General features: G+C 41.7%; 1 protein-coding gene across 7 annotated transcripts in view; it reads right to left on the minus strand.

The window, feature by feature from the left end:
• SLC2A9 (solute carrier family 2 member 9) overlaps positions 1 to 15,219 on the minus strand; it is a 231,556-nt gene that overhangs the window by 131,492 nt on the left and 84,845 nt on the right. For all 7 annotated transcript variants that reach the window (XM_047718880.1, XM_047718881.1, XM_047718877.1 and 4 more), the window contains one exon: positions 8,584 to 8,729. In XM_047718880.1, the coding sequence (XP_047574836.1) occupies positions 8,584 to 8,729 (146 nt within the window). The remainder of the gene's footprint in view (positions 1 to 8,583; positions 8,730 to 15,219) is intronic.

The following is a 15,219-nucleotide window of genomic DNA, read 5'->3' on the forward strand; positions in this document are numbered from 1 at the left end:
AGATAATATTTATTTAATTAATTAAATTAAATTAAATTAATTAAATTAATTAAATTTATTTAATTAAATATAATATAATATAATATTATTCTAATATTATAACACATCCAATAATTGATTGTCAGGTAACAGAAAAGCATCAATAGCTTAATAAAAATCAGAAGATATTTTATGCATTGCAGATAGTCTATTAAAAACCAAGATGGATCACCAAGACAGCATAGTACTAGCACAAAAATAGACACAGAGACCAATGAAACAGAATAGAGAGCCCAGATAGGAACCCTCAACAATATGTTCTACTAATCTTTGTCAAAGCAGGACAAAATATCCAATGGAAAAAAAGACAGTCTCTTCAATAAATGGTGCTGGGGAAATTGGACAGCTATGTGTAGAAGAATGAAACTTGACCACTCTCTTACACCATCCACAAAGATAAACTCTAAATGGATGAAAGACGTCAATGTGAGTTAGGAATCCATCAAAATCCTAGAGGAGAACATAGCAGTAACCTTTTCAACATTGGCCACAGCAACTTCTTTTAAGACACATCTCCAAAAGCAAAGGATACAAAATAAAAAATGAACTTTTGGGACTTCATCAAGATCAAAAGCTTCTGCAAGGCAAAGGAAACAGTCAACAAAACTAAGAGGCAACCCACAGAAGATACTTGCAAATGACACTACAGATAAAGGGCTAATATCCAAGATCTCTAAAGAACTTCTCAAACTCAACACCTAAAAAAGCAAATAATTCAGTCAAAAAATGGGCAGGAGACATGAACAGACACTTCTCCAAAGAAGACATACAAATGGCTAACAGACACATGAAAAAATGTTCATCATCATTAGCCATCAGGGACATTCAAATCAAAACCACACTTAGAATGGCACAAATTGACAAGTCAAGAAACACCAAGTGTTGGAGAGGATATGGAGAAAGGGGAACACTTTTACACTGTGGGTGGGAATGCTAGGTGGACAGTCACTTTGGAAAATAGTGTGGAAGTTCCTCAAAAAGTTAAAAATAGAGCTACCCTATGACCCAACAATTGCACTACTGGGTATTTAGTCCAAAGATGCAGATATAGTGAAAAGAAGGGGCACATGCATCCCAATGTTCATAGCAGTAATGTCTACAATGGCCAAACTTCGGGAGGAACTGAGATGCCCTTCAACAGACAAACAGATAAAGAAGATGTGGTCCATATATACAATGGAATGTTATTCAGGCATCAGAAAGGATGAATACCTACCATTTGCATTGACCTGGATGGAACTGGAGGGGATTATGTTAAGTGAAATAAGTCAAGCAGAGAAAGACAATTATGATATGGTTTCACTCATATGTAGAACATAAGCAATAGCACAGAGGACCATAGGGGAAGGGAGGGAAATCCAAAGGGGGAGAAATCAGATAGGGAGAGGAAACATGAGAGACTAGGACCCCGGGGAAAAAATCTGAGGGTTTCAGGGGGGAGGTGGGTGCGGGGAGTGGGTAACAGGGTGATGGGTATTGAGGATAGCATGTGCTGCGATGAGCACTGGGTGTTATACTTAACTAATGAATCACGGAACACTACATCAAAAACTAATTATGTACTATACAGTGGCGAACTTAACATAATAAAAAAAAAGCCTTAAGGGACGCCTGGGTGGCTCAGTTGGTTAAGCAGCTGCCTTCGGCTCAGGTCATGATCCCAGCGTCCTGGGATCGAGTCCCACATCGGGCTCCTTGCTCATCAGGGAGCCTGCTTCTCCCTCTGCCTCTGCCTGCCATTCTGTCTGCCTGTGCTTGCTCTCTCTCCCTCTCTCTCTGACAAATAAATAAATAATCTTTAAAAAAAAAAAAAAGCCTTAAATAAATTTGTATTCTTTGACCTATTGTTTCCATTTCTGGGGCACTAAACCACATGAATAATTAGAGAGTTGACTAGTGATTTATGGAAAGGATTGTTCATCTCAAGTTCTCAAATTGCAGTGTTTCACTAATAAACACTGGAAACAATCCAAACTTCCAGAAAAAAAAGGAACAATGAAACAGACCATGGTAACTCAAAAAATATTGTATGATTATTAAAATTATCATGCCAAATAATTTTAATGCCTTGTTCACAACATAATGTTACAATATAATCAGCATATAGAAAATTATACATGGAATGAAGTAAATGTGTGTGTGTGCCTAAGATATATGATTAAAAATAATAGCAAGAAAAATGAAAAGCTGTTAGAATCTTTATCCAGAAATGGTAAAATATAGAAGTTTAATGCTCTTATTTTCCACATTCTTCCATATTGTACACAATGGGTATCATATCAGAATCAAGTAAGTCAACAGGAAAGAGTTAAAATATTCATGGGGGGGAAATGGGTGGCACAGGTGATGAGAATTAAGAAACACACTTGTGATGAGCACTGGAAGTGTTGAATCACCATTTTGTACACCTGAAACTAATGCTACACTATACGTTAACTGGACCTTAGATGCAAACTTTAAAGAAAAAGATTTATGAAAGAGGTATTTGTTTTGATATCATTCACAGTGAAAATTCAAAAGGCTAAGACATTCAGTAACGGACAACAGTCGCAGGGCACCTTTCTGATGGAATTACGATGTTACTGCTGAATGTTTACTGACACTACAAGTGTGCTTACGAAGAGTCTTCAGTGAGATACAGAAATGACTTTGATGTGGTGGAGATTTTCTAAAAGCCAAACAGAAAGCTGGGCATGGTATTAATCTCTATTGGATAACAGATATATAGAAACACAGAAAGAAACAGACCAAAAAGCTCAAAGTAACTGCCTCCCCTAATACGCCAGAATCTCAAGTGGTTTTACTTCCTTCTCTATGTTTTTCAAATGTTCTGAGCTGAACACAAGATATTCCTACAAAAGAACAAAATGGATGTAAGTCGTCTGTGAAGTGTATGCCCCGAGAACAGTGATGGACTGGGAGCCCCCCCACCAATCTGTCCTGGCCCGCTAGCTTACCCAGAACGGATGCTCCCCACCCCCAGGCATATGAACCACACGCTGATGGCCCCACATGGTCCCCTGTCTTCTCACATGTCTGCCTACAATTTTCATCCAAGTTCCTTTCTTCTTTCTCAATGCAGGAGAAACAGCTAATTAATATGTTTTTAAAATATCCTTTGGAAGCATAAAATGTCACATAAATGTTCAACTCCCACATGTTCTATGATGTGTGTTTGATTAAATTTGCAGCGTAAGTGTTAATTCCTACATTTACTTCCCTGTCTTGCCTTCCAGGGGTCTGTTCTAGAAGTCTTCCCACTACTTCCTCCAGCCTCTGCATTTCAAAGCAATTGCTTGCATGGAAACACAGTTCTGCTCTCTTTAGGTTTTTTATTTTTTATTTTTTTTTTCCTCGCAAGCTCAGTTGTCTCTGTCTTTGAAGGTAAATGAGAAATATGATGAAAACAGAGAAAATGAGATTCTTACACTCAGGTGAAATAACTGTGGGTCTCACGTCACCAGAATGCCATCAGTGTCCTCAGAGATCAATGAAAAGTTTCCATTTGACATTCCTCCCTGTGAGCATCTTCCTGGAGCATGGCTTTGAAAATAAGGCAGCTACTGAGTTACATATCCTCTAGCCAGGTCCAAGACTCTGGAAAAATCCAACCTGATGGGAAGAAGCCTCTGGGGAGCCATGGCTCACCTTCTTGGCTGGCTCGGGGCCAGTGGCGGGCCTGGATACTGTGCCGTTGGTCAGCACCAGGCTTGCAAGCTTTGTTACTGCAGGTGAACCCCTGCCTGGGAATCTAGGCACTGGGAATCCAGGTTCCTGGGTCTTCAAATCAGTTCTGCCTTCAAGTTGCTCTGTGACTTGGGCAGTTCATCTCAGTGACCTTGTCATCTCATTCCCTGCAAAGCTGCTTCTCCTCTGGGACTCCCTATCTCAGCATCTGATGTGCAAGACACCAGGGCTTAACCTGACTCTTCCTCCCCTGGACACTGTGCCCCACCACTCACCAAGCGAACTCGTCTGCTTGTCCCTGTGCCCACTGCCACTACTCTAATCCAAGCTCCCATCTCTATACTGGACCAGTGCAGTCTCTCTGGGTTTGACTGGGGTCTAATATTTTCTCCACACGGCAGCCCAAGTCTGTCTGTCTGTCTGTCTGTCTGTCTGTATTTATTTATTTATTTATTTATTTATTTATTTATTTATTTAAAGTAGGCTCCACACTGGGTGTGCATGCTTGAACTCAGGACCAGGAGATCATGATCTGAGCCGAGATCAAGGGTGGACACTTAACTGACTGAGCCACGCAGGCCTCTTTTTCTCAAGTGCATGGCTTATTCCATTGTTGCCCTACTTCCGCCTGTAGAGGACTGCTCAGGACTCTTGAATAAAGCTAAGCCTCCACAGGAGCTCTTGCTCCCCATCAGGGTTTGTGGGAAGTCAACCCCAGGCAGGATCCAGCCCACAAATGGAAGGCTCACTCCTTCCTTCCTTCCTTCCCTTCTTTCCTTCTTTCCTTCCTTGCCAAATGGTTTCCAATATTTAAAAATCAAGAAATACAACATAAATACTGGGATTCTAACTTCTCCTGGAAATCAGAAAATCTATCAGCTGTAGCCCAGCATCTGGTGTGGAAACAGCAGCAGCTGGTCTCACTGGATGGGGCTTGCCCACCCCGGCCACCACAGGACCACTAAGCCCCTCATCTTGCCCACCCTTCATTGTACCTCATGGCATGTGGGGCTCCTTGCTCCTGGAATGTGGCCCCTCTTACCTTCCCAGTGCCTCTCTCCTCTCTCCCTCTGAATGCCCCATCCCCCTGGGGCTTCGGCTCTGGACAAATGACAGGGCCTTCACTTATACCTTCCTCTCCACCTGGAAGAGTTTCTTGCCTCTGCCACTCTCTCCCTCCATCAGCCTGACCTGGGTAAGTCCTACTAATCCTCAAGGCATGAGTTTCAATGTCACTTCTAGAGGAAAACCAACCATTCTGGGCACCCTGCTCTAGGACAGTGCCCTACCTTCCCCCCATCATGCTGGTGATCTCTGGTTACTTGTCTTTCCTGTGAATTCCCCAAGGGCAAGGACTAGTCTGATCTCCTCTGTGCACGGCCACCAAAAACCAGCCCAACATGCGGCACAGAGCACCTTTCAGATATTTGCTGAATGAGGGAATTAACTTGCTACCCCTGGATTTCAAGTACATACACATCAGTAAGACAGGATTTACCAGAGGGAAAAGATGCAGAAGCAAACAGAAATGACAACAGGGGACAGGTACCTGCGTAAGGTGTCTGTTCCGGGGACATGTGGAACAGTGTCATTGTTTGCCAGAGATGTTCCCCAGGGGAAGTCATGCTGGAGTGGAGCCTGGGGACTTGGGACTTGGAAGCATGCCTGCTACCGAGGAGGACTCTGGCTCACGGAGGTGGTGAGCTGCCCAGGGTTACAGGATCCATGCAGACCACCAACATCATAAATGTCAGAATATACCCAGTTCACGTACATGCCCAAAGCTGCGGCTCCAGCACCCAACTCAGTATTCAAGAATGTGTTGAATGAGTAAAGGAGTGGGTGAATGAAGAGACAAGACAGAGGTTTAAGAAAGACCGAGGGACAGGTTACGGATGGAATGTTTGCGCCCCCCCACCCCAATTCACATGTTGAAACCTAGCCCCAAAGTGAGAATGTTAGGATGTGGAGCCTCGGGGCACCTGGGTGGCTCAGTGGGTTAAACCTCTGCCTTCAGCTCAGGTCATGATCTCAAGGTCCTGGGATCAAGCCCCACGTCGGGCTCTCTGCTCAGTGGGGAGCCTGCTTCCCCCTCTCTCTCTGCCTGCCTCTCTGCTACTTGTGATCTCTGTCAAATAAATAAAATCTTTAAAAAAAAAAAAAAAGGATGTGGAGCCTCTGGGAGGTGATTAGGTCATGAGGGTGGAGCCCCCACCAGCAAGATGAATGCCTTTATCCAAAAAGACCTGAAAAAGAGAATCTCTCTCCCCATTTGAGGACAGAGTGAGAAGGCAGTGGCACACAAGGTGGGAAGTGGGCCCTCTCCAGATCTGGTCCCCTGATCTCAGACTTCCCACCTCCAGAACTATGAGGGGTACAAACTGTCTTGCTTGTAAGCTGCCCAGCCTGTGGTATTTGCTACAACCGCCTGAGCTCCCAGTGGCAGGAAGGACCCAAAGCTGATGTGAGGCATGTGATGAGGAGCTGGAACTTATCTTGAAAGAGAAAAGCTTAGCCTCTATAGGGGCAGATGTTTGTTTACTTTCTTACTCCGAGGACCACAGTCCTATTTGTTGACTTTAAAATACATTTTTACATTTAAGGGGTAGAGGCTGTCATTGTTACATCATTTTTATCACGCATTTGACACATGGGGAAAGGCATGCGGAGGGCATGGAGCTTTCCTTCCTTCTCCCAAATGTCACTCCCCCAAAATTGTTCATGTTCACCAACCTGGAAGCTCTCTGAACCCCATCCTTTGTTGGGGGTTGTGGAGGCTTCATTACAAAGGCAGGGTTGTTGAGATCACTGGCTATTGGCGACTGACACACTGTCAAACGCCACACACATAATGTAAACTTTTAGAATTTTAAAATATTTTAAAAATATTTAAAAATAATTAAGAGTCTCTTTAATGTGGGATCTCAGTTGGGTAAGGAGACTGTTTCCACTATGCTCGCGTTAATTATAGAAATCATCACGCATGTGACAACCACAAATGTAAGGTGTGAGTTGTTTTTGTTTTTGGAAAAGAGAAAAAAAAACAGCCACCATAATAACCCAAAAGGGCTGATAATGAAAGATGAGAAGATGTTTCCTCAGTGACCGGGATCAGGTTAAGTAAAAGAAGGCCTACACAATACACTTCAGAAATGGTTAAAATGCTAAATCTTATGCATATTTTAACATAATAAGAAGTGTCAGCAAACACTTGAAAATATTTTTAAGTGATAAATGCCATCCAGCTCCCATTATCTTGCCAGGCTTGATTCCTCAGCTTGCAAAACCTTCCCTGAATGAGTCAGGAACTGGCGTCAGGGTCACTGAGGCTCAGGCAGAAAGGGGCCCTAAATCTCCCTACCTAAGCTCTTACTGTCTCATTGTGAATTATAAAAAGAAACATATATTTTGGTCTTCCTCATTCCTGACACAGAGCTTCTAAAACCCTTGGAATTTCTTAAGAGATATGCGTAATAAAGGTGTCTTGATATTCATAGAAACCCTTTAAGCCACACCTGAGTTTATGTTAATGAAGTGACTTTGGAAAGCATCTAAGGATGGGGGCTGGATGCCACGGAGCCATCAACTGAGTGACCTGAAACCTCCATGGAGGGCAAAGGGCTGGAGACTGAGTTCCTTTGATGATGGCCAGTGATCTCAACAATGCTGCCCTTGATTTTTGGTTTTTTAACTTAATTTAATTTAATTTTTTCAGTACCAGTGATCCATCTCCTCCCTCCCTCCAATCTTCCAGTGTAGGTGGGAAGGCCATGCCCTTCTTCCCTCATCCTGGTGGGACACACAGGTAGCAAGTTTGTGGACTCCATCTCCTCCCCCTCTCCCCAGGACCACTGCTTCAGTCCCTCTCTCCAGTCTCTGCCAGGTCCTCCCCTCCCTTCCGGCCCTTCCCTGCCGAGTCCACATGTCCACACCATCCCTACCCCCAGAGCCACCTTCTAACTTGGAGCTGGCCATGTCACTTCCCTGCTCAAGTGCCACTGGGCTCCCCAGTCCCCCAGGATGAAGTCTACTGAGGCTCAATGAACAGGTACCTCGCCTCTCATGCTCCCCACACAGGCTCTCCCCTAGAACCTCAAGGTACTTGAATCCTGGCAGGGCTAGTCCTCATTGCAGGCTTTTTCTTCCATTACTCCCTTCTGCAATGTCTTCTCTCCAAACCCCATCGTCACCTGCTTAATTCCTGCTCAGCTGCACTGCTCTGTCTAGAGGCCACCTCTTCTGGGAGGCCTTTCTTGATCCCACTCTCCCCACCCCAACCTGGGTGAGGCTTTCCTCCTTGCCAAGGCCACACAGCAAGTCAGCTGTTGAACTGGGATTCAAAGCCAGACCCTCCCACTTCCCAAAACAGAAGACTGTGCAACCACATATGTATGTAGGAAAGAAAGAGCGAGGTAGAGCAAAGCAAAACATCTTGGAAAGATGCCCCAGCTATAGTAAATGAAAACAGCATGCTGCTGAACAACGTGCATGGCATGGTTCCGTTTTAAAAATGTATATATGTTTATATAGGTTTGTATAAGCAAAGAAGAAAGCCTCAATAAATACAAATTGAGCTGCTGAAAATAGCTATTAGGTGGGCGGATCTGAACATTGTGCAAGGTTTGAACTTGCTATGTGTTCTTTATGTTCTAAAAAAAAAAATGAAGAAACAAATGCAATCAAAGGAACTCAGCAGCTGTCTCCCAATAATAAGTGAAAGGCCTGAACACTCAGGAATTCCAAGCCTTTGGACACAGGGCTCACCTCCGGCTACCCTTGGTCCTGGAAGGGACATGGGGAACTGAGAGGACAGCATGAAATAAGAAGGGTCAAGGTGGGCTGGCAAGCCACACTTACCTTTCCCAGCAACTCAGGCAGGCCCAGCACTTGCCCAGCGAACACACCGATGCAGATGAAGATGGCAGTCACCTGCCCCAGAGAGCCACGGATCTCCTTGGGCGAGATCTCGTTCAGGTACATGGGGAGTGCACTGAGGGCAATGCCTATGAAGGAAGCATGGCAGCCATGAGAGGACAGTCTTCTCCAAGGGAGGAGTACCGTGGTCAGTGTGAGGGCTGTCATCCTCAAGGGAGACCGGTCAGAGCCCTTCCCTCTTCCACATGCCCTCTCAAGAACAGCAGCATAGCCACAATGCCACTCTCAGCATTCTGCACGGACTGCCCATGCTCTCACATGCCCTGCATTATTTCATCCTTCAAGTACGCATGGGAGGTAGATTTCATAGAAGGGGAAATAGATGATGATGGTGGTGGTGGTGGTGATAGCGGTGGTGATGGTGATGGTGGTGGCGGTAGTGATGGTGGTGATGGTGGTGGTGGTAGTGATGGTGGTGATGGTGATGGTGGTGATGATGGTGGTGACAGGGGTGATGGTGGCAATGGGAGTAAGGTGATGGTAGTGGTGACGGGATGGGGGTGATGGCTGTGGAGGAGGATGCGGTGGTGATGGTGGTAATGGAGGTGATAGGGGTGGTAGTGGTGATGGTGATGGAGGTGAAGGTGGTGGAGGGGATGTTGGAGGTGATGGTGGGGGTGATGGCTGTGGAGGAGGATGTGGTGGTGATGATGGTAATGGAGGTGGTGGATGTGAAGGTGATGGTGGAGGGGGTGTCAGTGATGGTAAAGGTGGTGTTAACAGCCAACATACCCAGAGCTTACCAAGTAGCAGGGATCCTTCTTATCTCTTTACATATATTATATGTTTTTATAGTAACCCATTGAAGTAAATGTATTATTATTATCCTTATTCTAAACATAAGGAAGCTGCGGTACAGATGGAGTAACTTTCCCAAATCACCAAGTGACATCCAGAGATGCCCAAAGAGATTATTTTGCCCCGAAGATCAGGTCTCTGATTCTGGAACTCGAGCTCTTCCCATTAGCTAGCAGTGCCTCTATGTAAATCAGGGCACTCAGGTCGGGCAGATACTGTATTACCCAGTTTACAGCCTTTTATAAGTGCTTGTCAGTTTCAAGAAAGTTTTCCACCTGCAGCTGGGTGGAAAAGCTCTTTACAGGCCTGCTAGTGTATACAGATGCACTTGTCCCAGGCTGACTCACAGCGTGTTGGGAACACAGAGCCTCATTTCATAGGCCATCCCATTCCTTGAGGTGCACGGCCTGATGGTGCGCAAGGAGCGGTCAGGGGCACACTCCCTCACACAGGGCTAGCTTAGCTGCCCCAGTCCTCCTAGAGTCTGATTTGAGCAGTAGCTCTCAGCTTGTGAAAAGCAGAAGGGACCTCGGAAAATATTCTCTAGGGAAATCAGAGATGCTGAAGGAAATACTTTAGGGACAACTGGAAATGTACATTTTCCTACAGGGGTGCAAAAAAATTTGAGTCCAGTCCAAAGCATTTTACTAAACAGAATAGTCTTAATTTTTGAAAATGAAAATACGACCCACATCTTTAAATTGTACAATGAGGTCCAGGGAATGATCACAAAATGCGCACAGCTGTGCAACCCCCACCTAGGTCAAGAATCAACCTACACTACCAGCATCCCAGAAGCCCCCCACCCTGTGCTTCCTCAGAAGCCTCATCCTCCCCCTTCTCCCCAGAGGCCACCGCCAGCCTGACTGCTATCACCAACGCTCCGTGTGTGGAACCATAGCTGATGCATTTCTTTTGTCTCTCATCTCTTTGTGTTTCTCATGGGTGTGAAATGCATCCATGTTGTAACATGCATGTAACTGCAATTTTTTTTGTTTTTATTGCTTCGTAATAGTCCCAGGTATGAGTATATCCCACTTCATCCACCTTCCTATTGATAGACACTCCGGCATTTTCCAGTTTAGGATCGACACTAACAGGGCCCCATAAACATTCTTAAATAAGTCTTTTGGTGCACATGTATGCACATTTATATATATAAGTTGCAACCATAAGATACATTTGTTTGGTTTTAATAGAGCCAATTTCCTGAAATTATCACACCAATTTATACCTTTATGAGAGATGTATGAAATATACTTTGCTCCACATTTTTGGCCAATATTTGGCATTATTGGTCTTTTTAATTTTTAGCAATCGTGGCTTTAATCTGCATTAAATTGCTTATTTAATCACTAATTGCTAATTAGTAATTACTAATGAAAGATTTTATTTTGATTCCAGTATGATTAACATTCAGTGTGACATTAGTGTCAGGTAGACAATATAGTGAATTGACACCCCCATACAACACCCAGCGCTCATCACAAGTGCCCTCCTTCATCTGCAGCCCCTATTCCCCACACCACCCCCACCTCCCCTCTGATAACCATCAGTTGTTCTCTAGAGAGAGTTAAGAGTCTGTTTCTTGGTTTGTCTCTCTCTTTTTTTCCTTTTTTTATTTCTCAAATTCCACATATGAGTGAAATCATATGGTATTTGTCCTTCTCTGACTGACTTATTTCGCTTAGCATTATACTCTCTAGCTCCATCCATGTCATTGCAAATGGCAAGATTTTATTCTTTTTGATGGCTGAGTACTATTCCTCTGTGTGTGTGTGTATTCCACATTGTCTTTATCCATTCATCTATTGAGGGGCACTTGGGCTGCTTCTATAATTTGGCTATTGTAAATAATGCTGCTATAAACAGGAGCACATGTATTCCTTTAAATTAGTGCTTTTGTATTGTGGAAGTAAACACTCAGTCTTGTCACTTCTGGATCATAAGGGAGTTCTATTTTTAACTTTTTGAGGAATACTAATATGATTTTATGTATCTTTTGGCCATTTTTGTGAAGATGCCCATTCCATCTCTTAGCCATTCTTGTAAGAGTTTTTCTGTGTTTTTGTTATTGATTTGTAAGCGTTCTTAATGTATTCTGTATATGAACCCTTTGTCAATTTCATTCACTGCAAATATTTTCCTGCTCTCTGTGTTCGTCCTTCATGAATCGTGATTTTTTTTGCATGAGGTCTTTAATTTTAATGTATTCCAATTTATTAATTCTTTTACTTTAAACTAGTGCTTTTCTGCCTGTTTAAGAAATCTTCTTCTATCCTAAATGGTGGAAAGTCTATATAGCACGTTATCTTTTAGAAAACTTCCTGTTTTACCGCTCATCTCTAGAGCTGCAGTCCACGTGGGACTGATTGCATGTATGAGGTAAAGCGGTATTCAAGTTTTATTTTTAATGGAATGAAAATGTCAGTGTCAATACAGATGCAGCATTCAGCACCTTGGATGGTGCAGTCTGTACTTTATCCCTAAGACAATTCCCCAAGGAGGAGCAGCAGCAGAAAAATACACACACCAACTCCTGACCCATAAACCTCTGCTGTACATAAACAGCTAAGCTGTAGAAATAGTAACTAAAGCTATCACGGCTTTACAGCCGTAGAAATTCCATGGCTGTACACATAAGCAAAAAGGGTTCTTCTATGGTTGCCAAGATGAGTACTCTCCTTCCTTTTTACCCCAAGAATAGATGTTTCTGGAAAGATGCAACACATAAAAGCATTCTGTTTTAAGCAAATGTCACATACAATTTTCCAAGCCCCAAAACATAGGTGCATATACACACCTGCTCCATTCTTGGAGTCAGCAGCCCCCTCAGGCTACCACTGGGGCCCGTTCTCATAGAGCACAATTATAATCGAGGACCAGCCTGCAGTTCACAACCGCTGGGAACCCCAGCTGACCTGATATCATTTGCTGAAAAGACACCCCTTCCCTTCAGCTCTCCAGCTACTGCTTTGCCATAGGTTAGTGCCCATATATGTATGGGTAAACTTCAGAAGTCTCATTTCTCTTTCACTGATCTATTTTTCTGTCTTTGCCCCAATCTGTACTGTCTGAACCACTGTAACTCTCTTCTAAGTGTTGATATCCAGTAGATTAAGTGTTCCAATTTTTCTTCTGGAAGATGATCTGATGAATTCTCAGCACTATGCATTTTCATATACATTTTAGAAGCAGCCTGCAATTTCCATTTTACAAAACCCGCTTGGATTTGCTTGGGTTTGTGCTGTATCTATGGATCAATACAGAGGGAAAACCTTCATAATGTGGAGTCTTCCAATTCATGAACACAGACCACCCCCATTTATGTGTCTAATTTCTCTCCACAATATTTTATAGATTTTTTTGTAGATAATAAGGAGATGAGACATTGCATATTTCCCATTGGACTTATTCTTGGGTAATGGTTTCTATAACGTTTCAGATGGTATAACTTATAAATTTAATTTTCTACACACAAATAAAATTACTTTTAGTTTATTGACCTTACATAGAAAGACGACATTGCATTTAGTATTACAAGCATACAAGTATGATGACCTTTTATCCAGAGACCCTGGCAGCCAAATCCACTCACATATTCTGAGGTTTATTTACAGATTCTTTTAGATGTTTTATACATTTGTGATATCTGTGACAGATGACAGTTTTAGTTCATCTTTACCAATCTTTATATCTTACATTAAAAAAGGTTTTGTTTGCCTCATTGCATTATCTAGGACCGCTTGTACTATGATGACTCGGAGTGGTGACAGCATATATCTTGTCTTGCTCTTGAGCTCAGAGGAAAACCTATTAACAGTATACTCAATATGACGACCACTATAGGTTTTGGTAGGTAGTCTTTATTAGTTTAAGAAAATTAGTTGGTTTAGAAAAAAATTGACTAGATGTGTTTTTCCTTTTCTTTTTTACCATAAATAGATACTGAACATCATCAAATGACTTTTCTGCATATATCAAATAATATGATTTTTGTCTAAAATGCATTCTGTAAACATGAACTAGCTTGAATGATTCTCAAATGTTAATCCAATCTTCCATTGCTGGAATAATTCAGCTCAGTCTCAACATACTATCTTTTTATGTTTTATTGTTGAATATTGTTATGTTTATTGTTAAAATTGCTAATTCTTTGTTTAGGATTTTTATATCTATGTTCCTTAATCTGTAATTTTTTTTTCCTGTAAAGTTCTTATTGGGCTAGCTATCAAAGATACACTCATCTCATAAAATGAGCTGGGAAGTATTCCCTCGCAAATGTTTATAAGGAGTTGGCATTGTTCTCTTTTAAAGGAGACTTGAATCTCTTTTGATGGAAAGTTTTCAAGTATATGTTCAACTTATTTAATAGACTAGGACTATTCGGATACTCTATTTTTTTCTCTCATTGTTATTGGTTAAGTTTTCTTCTTTCTAGGCATTTGTACCTTTCATTTACATTTTCAAATATATCACATCATGATATATTCTCTCTCTATGCTTCAGGATCTATCCACTTAGTTCTTAATATTAGTTATTAATTCCTTCTCTCTTTGTAAACAGTCTCACAAGGTGTTTAGCAATATTATTAATCTCTTCTAGAACTTACTTTGACCTTGCTGATACTTTCCAATGAAACTCCCTTTTCTAACTTCTTGAGATGAAATCTTAGATTATTTTTAGCCTTTCCTGTTTTAAGTATTTACATTTGAGGTTATAAATTTTACCCGAAATATGGCTTTAGAATGTCTTATGTAGTATTTTCATTATCATTTAATTCAAACGACTTGAAAAATTCCATTGTGATTTCTTTTTGCCTCTCCAGTTACTTGGAAACACACAGTCATTACTTAGTGTGTATGCTACTTACATCTAAATTTCCAAACTTAGGAGGATTTTATCTCTATATTTTTGTAATTAGCTTCTAACTCAATTCTGTTATGGTCAGGGAACACAGTCCAACTTTAATCCTTTGAAATGTGTTAAGACTTGCTTTACGACTCATCATATGATGAATTTTGATAAATGGCCCATGAATGCTGAAAAGGAGTGCGTGTTATACGGTCCTAAGATTTAGTGTTCCATATACGTTAATTAGCTCATATGTGTCCATTGTGTCGCTCAAACCTCCTACTGCTGCTTTTGTCCCCTTGTTCTATCAGATACTGAGACCATACTTCTCATTTTCGTTTGGCTAATTTTCAGTTTATACTCATTTTCAGTTTATCATTGTGATGCTCTATATGAAGTGCATATCAGCTTTAGAATTGTTGTAATCCTGATGAACTGAGAGCTTCTCTCATTTCTGGTTATCCTTCTTGCCTTAAGATCTACTTAGTCTGTTAGCAGTATTGCTGTACTGGATTTACAGGCGTGGGTTTTTCCCATCATCTTATTTTCAATATTCCTATATCTTTATATCTAAGGTACAAACAGCATATACACAGGTATTTGTTTTATCCAATGTAACCATTCTTCCTTTTAATTGGAGTACGGCATCCTTGTGTTTAAATTCAACATCCTACCATTGGCTGTTCTATGTGGCACTCTTCTATATCCTGTGTTCTCTTTTTTAATTCCTTATTTAAATTCAATTTAGTTGGAATATTTTCTCTCCTCTTTTGCCTTCTTCACGATTACTTTTTTTTTGAGTCATTTGATCATTCTATGTTATTTTCTCTTCTTTTAATAGTTGCTCCAAAGATCATTTCATGAATCTGTGTCTTAGTTAAATCTGATATGAATTAGTACTTTTAG

The sequence above is a fragment of the Lutra lutra genome, chromosome 2 (genome assembly GCF_902655055.1).
Source record: "Lutra lutra chromosome 2, mLutLut1.2, whole genome shotgun sequence".
Classification (NCBI taxonomy): domain Eukaryota; kingdom Metazoa; phylum Chordata; class Mammalia; order Carnivora; family Mustelidae; genus Lutra; species Lutra lutra.